At 43.5% G+C, this 10899-nt stretch overlaps 1 protein-coding gene across 1 annotated transcript in view; it reads left to right on the top strand.

The window, feature by feature from the left end:
• The window catches only part of lrig3 (leucine-rich repeats and immunoglobulin-like domains 3), a gene marked incomplete in the record, with an annotated part of 19969 nt that extends 13297 nt beyond the window's left edge, over window positions 1-6672 (top strand). The window contains 11 exon segments of the mRNA XM_035679002.1: window positions 1326-1406; window positions 1527-1598; window positions 2107-2178; window positions 2922-3085; window positions 3413-3748; window positions 3863-4144; window positions 4261-4737; window positions 4906-5064; window positions 5158-5298; window positions 5434-5688; window positions 5777-6672. Of these exon segments, the coding sequence (XP_035534895.1) occupies window positions 1326-1406; window positions 1527-1598; window positions 2107-2178; window positions 2922-3085; window positions 3413-3748; window positions 3863-4144; window positions 4261-4737; window positions 4906-5064; window positions 5158-5298; window positions 5434-5688; window positions 5777-6021 (2284 nt within the window).
• Between the last annotated feature and the right edge of the window lie 4227 nt (window positions 6673-10899).

Here is a 10899-nt window from a genome sequence, read left to right as displayed (position 1 = left end):
CCCATCCCCCCCTTTCCCACAGAGAGGCTCCGTAACATTTCCCCTGGTTGGGATTTTTTAACTGGAACCAAATGTGAGCTGTGCTGAGGTCACCGTAGGGCAGGTGTGCAGCTAGGTGGACATAGGATTGCTTCAGGGCTTGAAATCCACCACCCCCTCCCATACATACACACACACACACCCTTCCTCAATCTCAATCAGCCATAGCCAGGCATGCCGAAGAGGAAAGTAACAGTTTGAGAGCATTAGAGCAGCTGAGGGATCAAAGGAGGCAATTTCTCTGGGAAATTCTTGGCTTTTACTGATGTTCGTACTCTAATGTTGTGTATTTAGGTGTATGTTCCTCTCTGTGGATGGCAGGCAAAATGTGTCCATATTTTCTTAGCTGTCACAGTTGGATTTTGATAGCAGAGCATGTTTCGGGGAGCATCAGCGTTAATCGTCAGGTTGTTGGTGTCATTCCCTCAGAATCAAAGGAGCATGGCTGTCTTTGTAGAACCGCAATTTTGCCTCGACGTTCAAAGATCATACAGGGTGAAGAAAAAGCAGGGACCAATTTCTGTACCCACAGTTGTGGGAACTAGACCAGAAGCCGGTTGCACCAGCTGTTCTTGACTTTAAACTAAGCCTTGTTAAAATGTAAGGATATACTAAATGGAGATTTTTGAAACACTAAATTAAAAGAACCTGCAACCAGAGAAAATAGTTTTTACATTGAGAGTAACCAACTAGCCAAACGTATGTTAGCGTTTAGATTGAAGACTAAAAGGGGTGAGGAAATATAGTCAACATATCCGGTCTGACACTTGATCAAAAGGCTAATAATGACGTAAACTAGGTTTTTAAATTAGAATTCCCAAACAATTAAATTAGACTTAGATTAATATTATTAAAACTCCCAGATGAACCCATACAATATGTTACAGACTCATGATGTATTTAATGGTGGATTTAAGATCTGTGGCAACATTTGCTTTGAGGCTAACTCACATACATATTTGAATTGCCTGCAGAGTATATTTATCCCCTCAAATGAAGTTTAAAATGCAGCACACATGGTATATTGCAGCGCTTCCTTGTAAAACTTCTTTTTCTATACAACACAGAATACAGCCATAACAGACTTTTAAAAGTGCCGCAAAGGCCAGGAAGGAACTTCCTGTAAGGCATGGAGCCGCTTTGAATATAATTTTAAAGTCTCAAACATTTTCCCCCTCACACGAAATGTAAAGCCGCATAAAGTTTTATTAACATCGCAACTGCAGTTGTTTTCTGGGTGTGGAATTTTTTTTTACAATGCGGTCTGTTTTTGTTTCTTCGGGAAGGGATCTCCAAAAGAATGAAATCTCCTGGACCATTGAGGACATGAATGGGCCTTTCTCTGCGCTGGACAAGCTGAAAAAACTGTGAGTTCATTATCAGCGTAACATGTTTCACTGTGTGACTTTATGGAACACAAACAAAATAAGGCCAGCGAGTAAAAGTGAGGTCTGAAATTGATCAGTTTGTTTGTCGTTTTTTCCCAGATTTCTGCAGGGGAACCAGATCCGCTCAGTGACCAAGAAGTCTTTCTCTGGCCTGGACGCGCTGCAGCACCTGTGAGTTGGCCTCGTGTTTCACTGATTGTTTCCAAAAGTCCAAGCTGTAAACTAAGCAGGGTGAATCACACTGAGACACAGAGGCTGTTTGTTAGAGCTGTACACCCAAACTATCTTCTCCCATTCCTCCGCTTTGATGTGAAACCAAGAAAAAACATGGCCATTAGTATCTTTACATGTGCGCCAGACTATATCGATCACCGAGGCAAGTGGAGGAAAGTCTGTGTGTGTAAATGTGTGTGTATGTGTGTACAACAGCTGCATTTGATTCTAATTAGAGTTTTTTCCCAGCCGTTGCCAGAGCTCAAAGCCGCCCAGAGTTGGGCCTCTCTTGATTAACACAGCAAACTGCTGCCCAGAGTTTTATTGTTCTGGAGCCCAGACCTTTTTCTCCTCTCGATTGAAGTTTTTGCAGCCTTCACTCTATACGGCTGATGTTGGCAGAAAAAGCTGCCATCTTTCTACAAGGATCTTACCAGTCCTAATTTCTTTTCTTTTCTCTCCACAGAGATTTGAGTAATAATGCCATCATGTCCGTCCAAGCGAACGCCTTCTCTCAGATGAAGAACCTGCAGGAGCTGTAAGTATGCTCACATTTAAGGACAGCTTTAGTTAGTGTTTCAGTGTTGATGTGAGACAGAACACCAGGTGAAACTCATTACGGTCTGCTGAGAAAGTCAGCACCAAACAGTGCTTACTTCACTGTTAATGATGGGTTCAAAGTTTCCTTTGTCTCCTTCCACTAAAGGATAGCTTTCACTAAAAAGCTATGCAAGGGATTTTTATTTTTTAATGTGACTTAATGGGTTGCATGTTTGACAAATTTCCCATAGTTTTAAAAGGTAGTAATAGTCTTCTTGGAACAATAATGTGTTTCTGATGTGTTTTTTCTGCAAATAAAAAAATGCATATTAAAATCCTTAAAAAGGAACCTGTTCCTTCCACCTCATAATAATCTACAAATATGCAAATATTATATATTTCTAAAGTCTCCCTGCTGGACACAAGATGTCTCTTACTTCACTGTAAAGTCCATTCTCAGTGTATGTGCACTGGAAGCTTCAAGTCCTACATCCTCCTCTGCACATACTTCATTCTGCACAGTGAAGCTTAAACATTTTTTAAGTATTCCCAGTAAGCAAAGCAACATTAAAATGTTTTATTACAGTATCATGGGTCATGGTATTGTATGTACAGCATTTGTGCATTGCCTCAATCATTGTTCACAGACTACGCAAGACCAAAAGCACAGAAAAACGACCAGATCCAGTGATATTATTGCATTGGGAATGAAAATGTTGTGGTTATCTTCTCCTCTGGCAGGCGTCTGAACACCTCCAGCCTGCTGTGCGACTGCCAGCTGAAGTGGCTTCCCGTCTGGGTGGCAGAACAAACCTTTCTGCCCTGCGTCAATGCCAGCTGCGCCCACCCGCAGATGCTGAAGGGCAGGAGCGTGTTCGCTGTCAGCCAGGAGGAGTTTGTGTGTGGTGAGTGATGCATTCACTTGGTGTAACACCTTTACACACACATACTGTAATGCCTTAAAAACAGCCATTTATCCATGGCAGGTTTTCCATTTACGAACTGACCCAGATTGTTCAGTATTTTCCTCCCCAACTCCTGGACAAGCTAATGAGTCTCATGAAGGGACCGTTATGGAAATTTACTAAGTTTTCAGTTTTCCTGGTTACCTTCAGAGTAAACTACTCAGGAAATATTTCAGTTCAGTTTTTCCCCTTTCAGAGCCTCATCTGCCAACAAAATGCCAAAAATGTACCAAACATAATAAATTCTCCCTTTTGTTTTCTTCGCAGATGACTTCCCAAAGCCTCAAATCACTGTCCAGCCGGAGACCCAGTCAGCCCTCAAGGGCACCAACGTGACGTTTGTCTGCTCGGCGGCTAGTTCCAGCGACTCACCCATGACCTTCGCCTGGAAGAAAGACAACGAGGTCCTGAACGACGCAGAGATCCACAACCAGGCCCACCTACGGGTGCAGGGAGGTGCAGTAGGCGAGACGGAGGTGACGGAGTATACGACCACCCTGCAGCTACGTAATGTGGAGTTTTCCAGTGAGGGAAAGTACCAGTGCGTCATCTCCAACCACTTTGGATCATCCTATTCCACCAAGGCCAGACTCACTGTCAACAGTAAGTTTGAGATGGGAGAAACCAATTGTTTGGCTTGTGTCTACAGGGTCCGTAAAATGCCTGTCAAAAGTTATAAAAGATCCCAATTTAAAGGTCTTTTTTTATCATTTCCAGTGCTCCCTTCCTTCACCAAGATGCCAATGGACCTGAGTATCCGTGCTGGAGCAACAGCTAGGCTGGAATGCGCCGCCGTAGGTCACCCTTCTCCTCAGATCGCCTGGCAGAAAGACGGAGGCACGGACTTCCCTGCCGCCCGTGAACGCCGTATGCATGTCATGCCGGAGGACGATGTGTTTTTCATAGTGGACGTCAAGACTGAGGACATTGGCGTTTATAGCTGTACGGCTCAGAACACAGCTGGAGCTATTTCTGCAAATGCTACGCTAACTGTGTTAGGTGAGAAACATCACTGTTGTAGCAGAAAATCAGATAGACAAACACAAATGTATCACTCTGACGTTGTTGGTTTCTTTTGACACTAACCTATTCTGCTGCTGTGATCCTTCAAACAGAAACACCCTCCTTCTTGCGTCCCCTCATGGATCGCACTGTGGCCAAGGGCGAAACCGCTGTCCTGCAGTGCATAGCTGGCGGTAGCCCTCCCCCAAGGCTCAACTGGACCAAAGACGACAGCCCGCTGGTAGTGACCGAGCGCCACTTCTTTGCAGCTGCCAACCAGCTCCTCATCATCGTTGACGCTGCCGAGGCTGACGTGGGGAAGTACACTTGCGAGATGTCCAATGCGCTGGGCACAGAGAGGGGTAACGTGCGGCTGGCGGTCATACCAAATCCCAACTGTGACTCTGGAGTGCAGGGCGGCGTGGGAGTCGGCATGGTGGCCGGGGCAGGACCGGACGATGATGGGTGGACCACAGTGGGCATTGTCATCATAGCAGTGGTGTGCTGCGTGGTGGGCACGTCACTAGTTTGGGTGGTCATCATCTACCACACCCGGCGACGCAATGAGGACTGCAGTGTCACCAACACAGGTTGGTACATGATGGCTTTTTCGTAGTTGCGAAAGTAGTTTCCTGAACCATACGAGAATTGCTGATCACCAAAGTACCTGGATTTCGACCTCTTTCCACATTAAATAGGCAATCTTTTAACTATAAAAATGGAAGTGTATAATATAACTTGATTTCCTTGTGTTCCAGACGAGACCAACCTACCCGCCGACATCCCCAGCTACCTCTCCTCCCAGGGCACACTCGCTGACCGACAGGACGGCTACATCCCATCAGAGAGCGGCAGCAGCCATCAGTATATGGCCTCGTCTATTAGTGGCTTCTACCTGCAGTCCAAAGACATGAACGGTAAAACAGCTGCCCTTTCTTCTTTGTCCCACAATTAAATCCTTCAACAGCATCCACCTTTTCTTACATGATACTGTTCCTTCACCCAAACAGGTCTTTGTCAGCTGGATACAGGAAGTGAGGCAGACATAGAGGCAGCCATTGACCCTCTGCTCTGCCACTATCAAGGTCCAATCAGCTCACTCCTTCGCAGAGATAACATGTACTCCACTGATCCATCAGACGTCTTTACAGGTACAAATTATCTGTGAAATGAAAATTGCTTTCTTGATCATTATCCTACAAGACTGTTGTTAAGTCCAATTCCCGAAGTACATTCATTACCTCTGGAGTGTGTCTTTCTCACTTCCTTTTTTTTTTTACCTTCAGGCTGTTCCATTGACCAAAAGCCGATATGCATCGACTCCTACAGCAGCAGTCTGACCAGCTCTAAAAGGAAAGACTATTTGCTGTCAGACCATTTTGACCTCTGCTCGTCCACTGTTCTGATGCAGCTCCCCAACGCCAGTCTCCATCATGGTCCACCCCACCAGCAGAGTGACCGCCGACCATCCATAGAGGAGGGAGAAGCCAACGACTACGGGAGACCTCACGAGTGTCTTTCCCCCTGCAACACCTTCATGGGTAGGTCTTGAGTCAATCAGTTTTCCGAACGTTTACCGATGTTGTCTGCACGTTGGTCTGACTTTTCCTTGCACCTTTTTTCGCTCAGGAACATTTGGGAAAGCTCCCTGGAGGCCTCATAAGGACCTGTACACAGGCTTCGGTCCGCCGTCGGTGACGCATAATGGCATAACGCTGCACGAGAATCCTTACGCCGCTCCGGACACCGATTCAGACCAGGAGGAGAACAGCTTCACCAAGGACTTGCTGTCAGAGCAGTGTAATAACATTTATGAACAGCCGTTTGACAGCAGCAGGACTGATCCCATCCCACAGCGCAGAACGAACACTTAGCTGAGCGACTGTTGTTTTTTAAGAAGAGGACGACCAAAATAAACATTACTACCTCACTGAATGGACACTTTTGCAATAAAGGACTCCTCAAATGTGCAACGAGTGAATGTAAAGGACAATTTGATGTTCCTAGAGAAAAGTAAAAAGGAGCATGTTAGCAGCGGTTCTTTAAGGACGCAGCTTCAGTTAAATAATATAGATGATATATACATTTTTTATATAAAGTTTATTATATTTTGTAAATTGTATATAAACAGATTCCATTATTTTTGCTTACCTTTTGTGTACGACTATTTTGCAGCCCTGCCTATTCAGTTATTCCAGCTTTGAATGAAGCAGTGTTTTGCACATATGTAAACAATAAAAAAAACACCTTGTGTGCTGCTACATTCACTGAAGCGCTACAAGTCTTCAATGATGTTACTGTCTTTATCATGCAGGACATGTATTAGAGATTTAGAGGACGTGGTGCTGGTGGTGGGTCTTATACGCTGGCCTTTTAGAGCACAACCACAGACCGCCAAGGACGCTGCAGCTCTGTCATCAGTCAGCCCCCCCACCAAGAGAGAGATGGAGAAAGAGAGGATGTTTAACTGTTTGGTATCACAACCTGATTCCATGTAGGGCTGGGCAATAATTACAAATAAAGAGTTTATCAACTTTCAGCATGTGGTTTTGATATGATCTTTTGTTATTTTACATATTTACTGCTGTCCAAATGAATGCTTCCGAGCAAGCTGAAGACTTTGATCTCAGGAAATTTTGCATACATTTGCCACATTGTGATTTAAATAATGGAAAGTATCCATAATGATATCCTGACGGTGGTGTCAACCATATGGCCCCGTCCTACTGTAGTTCACTGTCCTCAGTCACTGGTCCACGAAAAAACTGTTCTAGCGTACTGCTACTATTACTATTACTGCTGTGACTAATACTGGTACTACTAATTCTATAATTGCTACTATTGCTACTATTGCAATAACCATTACCTCTACTACTTACAGTTACTTTTTTTTGCACTATTATTGCAGTATTTGCTATTAATACAACTGCATAAACTAGTTTTACCACTATTTTCATGAATACTACTACCATTACTATTACTACTATTAGAATTGGTCTTTACCTACAGTTTCCTAATGATAACTACTGGTATGAATCATAACAGTACAACTAGGACTACCCCTGCTACCAGAAGTACTAATAGAAGTAAAAGTAGTAGTAGCCAGAGATTAGGAGTAGGAGTGCTAGTAATAATGGTAGGAGCAGTGGCAATCTTTTACCAAAAATATCATATAAGTTTTGAAGATTCCCCACTTGATTTGGTAAACTCAGACATCTGAAGCCATGGTGTAGAGTATTGTATTAAGACAAATCAGAAAAATAGTTACTTTCACTTTCCATGGCAACCAACAATACTGCTAGCAAAACTAGTACTGCTACTACTATATCAATATTACTACTGCTGTTGCTCCTGCAGCCAACTCTGATTTCCCCACCATTGCCAATATCACTGCTGCAACCACTTCCATTAATAATGACTCTATTAATAATTCCTAATCATAATTAAATACTACTTAAATACTAAATAATGATATGTCATTAATGTTAAACCACAAATTGCTGTTAGACCAGTATGGCACAATATAGCTTAGCCCAAACTCTCTGTTTGTTGGATGACTCATCCCTTCTGTCTCCCTCCCACCCTCATCCCCCCACCCAGCCCTCCTCGCCTGGCGGTTTGTTGTTTCAGGCCTCTCCTCTTCAACACGAGGGAAAAAGGTGTGCTTGTGCACCGGGCTAGCTGTTGAAACTTGCACTTGGAAAGCGTCTTGCAGCTCCCTGCCTGCCACAGTGGAGTTGTGTTTACGAAATGGCAGATTCACGATGGTGGTGCCAGCAGTGTGGAGGGGGATTTAGTTAGATCCCCCTATTGAAGGGCAGTTGTTTCAGTCTTGCGTTTAATCTGGCAGCGTGAAAAGAACTGGAGTGAAAAGCAGTAAAATGGACTTCTTTTTGTTGTAATCGTATGCATTCTAAAGGTCTGTGTTTGGATTCCCACTCTCACTCGGTTTGTATATGGAAATGCTGATGAGGAGATTTGCTTTCATAGGATGTGTTATTTCGCTCCCATCCTTCTGGCTGACTAATGTTTAAGTACACCTGGCTGTTGGCTACGCTGCGCTGGTTTCTATGCCTTTACCCCACTGTAAAGGAATGAGGGGGTTTGTTGGAAGTGTTGCCAGTTCTTTGAGGAGGCTGCGATTAAGACAAGATGGTGGAGCCACACACATCCAAACACCTGGGAAACAGCTGCTGCGGCTCCTGCTGCTGCTGCCGAGGCAGCATTCAAGGACCAGTCCACTTCTGGCTAATAACCTTATCTCAGTGCAAAGTCGTGTCAAGTTAGAGTAGAAACCATGTCTACAACAAACCTGATCCTTCTGGATGGATAAGTGAAGCCTGGGAGTGATTAATGATAAACTCAGTGGACTCTGATTGCGCTCCTTGTTGAGCACAATGTGGTGATGTTTAAAGGACTGACACGTTGTATTGTTTGGAAGTACATTCTCAAACCTTTGTATGAGCAAAATGATGTATGATGAGCTGGTGATGCATGGAAGACGTGTATAAACAGACGTCAGATCAGACCAGAAAGGGCAACTTTTAGTAGTTGTGGTCGCAGTTTTTGGTTCCACTGGAGCAGTCGGGGGTTTTTAAGGAAAGCGTCAACCCGAAATACTTAAAACACCTTTTGGCCATATACTTTGCAACCAATGGCACATTTTGTTTGGTGTATTTTTCTTCTTCCTGCTGATGGTTGGCTAAACATGGAGGATTTGACGTTACATTAAAAGTGCGAAATTAAATAGCATCCATGAAGTCCAGTGTGAGTTACAAATCAATGTGTGTACAATGTATATAGCAACAGTTTAAAACACTCTGGGACTGGATTGTACAACGCTGGAAAGCTATCATAGTGAGAATTATTTTATCTTTCGTCACAATTTACCAGGAATTTGTGCTTGCATGTATTTGTTTGGTCACCGCAGCAACTTGCCGGGTAACATCATGTTGTTGTGGTCTGGCAAAAGTTGAGCCAGGTGGATGAACTTGGCTCAGAAGTCAGCAATACTTGATTTCTTGGACACTGGAGCTGTGCAACAAGTTCCAAACAAAACATGGATATAACATCATGATTTAAAGTTACCATGTTAGCAAACAGTGGCCTCTTTACACATCCAGCTGTTCTGGAGCAACATTTTCATTCATTTGAAGTCAGTCCCATATTCACTCTCAACCTTTAGCTCTATTTTGGTCTCCACCAGCTAGTTGCTAACTGTGTCTGTCCACTGTTGCTGTGCTGAGCAGGAAGTGTACAGTCGTTTTTTTTCGACCGTTTCTCCAAAACAGCTGCCTGCTGTGACGTGATGAGGGTAAACGTAAATTCAAAACAATGAGCTAAAAGACACTAAACCGCTCCAGAGAGCTGAGATGAACTACTGAGTCTGGTGATAATTCTCTTTTGGTTGAGGACTATGAGCATCCTTTCTTAAATTACACAGTCATTTGATTAATTTTTAATACAAAATAATTATATAGCAGCTTTTAGCATTTTAAGAACTATGTGAGTTTGGAATGTGAGTGTGTCAGAATGAAAGACCAAATGCTTCTTTTAGTGGAAAAATGATTTGTTAGTAGAGGAATAAAGACCCGAATGTTATGCTTCTGCAAGACAGGTTGATTTTTTAGTCAAAAAGCTGCACCTCTTGCTGTTTTATCAACTAAAAAATGACTTCCTAAAGCAATATACATGCAGAATACAACAGGTTCACATGTGTTTTATACAGGAGTTATCAGTTGACATCATGGAAATCTCTGGCTGAAGCTGAGTTGAAAGCTCAGACTGCTGATTGTTAACCATGTAATAGGATCTGAAGGAGATTTTTCCTTGAACTGCCTTGCTCAAGGTTACTTGATAGCAACTGTGGGGAGAAAGTTTGCAGAGTTTTAGCAGCTGGTATGGTGGATTTAAACCTTCTTTTAAGCAATACGTGATCCCCTCCTTGTAGGCAAGGTTTTACACTTTGCTAAACTATGCATGTTACAATTAAGCGGGTGGATGTAATTCCCCTCAGAATGGTTTATTTACTCCTTAAGGAAAGTGCTGCAACCAAAAAACAATTTGTGGCCTAACAAGCGACTGAGGCGTAGAAGGTTTCCACTTTTAAAAGACGCTGCAGATCCAGGAGTCTCCTGCAGAGTCTGCAGCCAGCGACAACCTTCACATTTCTTGCCGGGGGGAAAAAGAAAACACCGGCCAGATTGTGGAATAATTTCCCCTCTTTGATTCTGCGTCCAGAGAAATGAGACAGGAAGTTGACTATTCCTCCAGACCACCAATGACTGGCAGACAACTGATGGAGTTTGCTACCCCCTGGTCTCAGAGCAGCGTCTGATCTCCACTTTCTGACCCCGGAGTGTTCACTCTAGCAGTCAGACACTGATCCAGGGTCAGCTCCTCAGGCTATCTCTGCTCTCCACACCCCAGAGACTGAGGCAAGAAAATGAATTTAGCATGCCACGGCCTTATCTCATTGCCAGACACTCTGAATTTTGTAGCTAATTTGCTTTCATTATTGCCAGATGTGGTGACATGCAGACAGATGTTTATTATATTAAATAGCTAAAGGCGGCTCGCAGAAATGATTATTCCTCTGTTATGAAGCTCAGGAAATCTGCTGGAGGATTGCTGTCTGACTTTTACGACCACTGAACTCATTTTTAACATTAGATATGCTTTGTCAGTACTAACATACGGATTTAAAAAATGAGGAGACCCCAGCCTTCGGTATGTGAGGTCACACTCACTTT

Source organism: Morone saxatilis, unplaced genomic scaffold, assembly GCF_004916995.1.
Source record: "Morone saxatilis isolate NCDOM2014 unplaced genomic scaffold, NCSU_SB_2.0 Contig10, whole genome shotgun sequence".
NCBI classification, from domain to species: domain Eukaryota; kingdom Metazoa; phylum Chordata; class Actinopteri; family Moronidae; genus Morone; species Morone saxatilis.
This window is presented reverse-complemented; position numbering and strand designations above follow the sequence as displayed.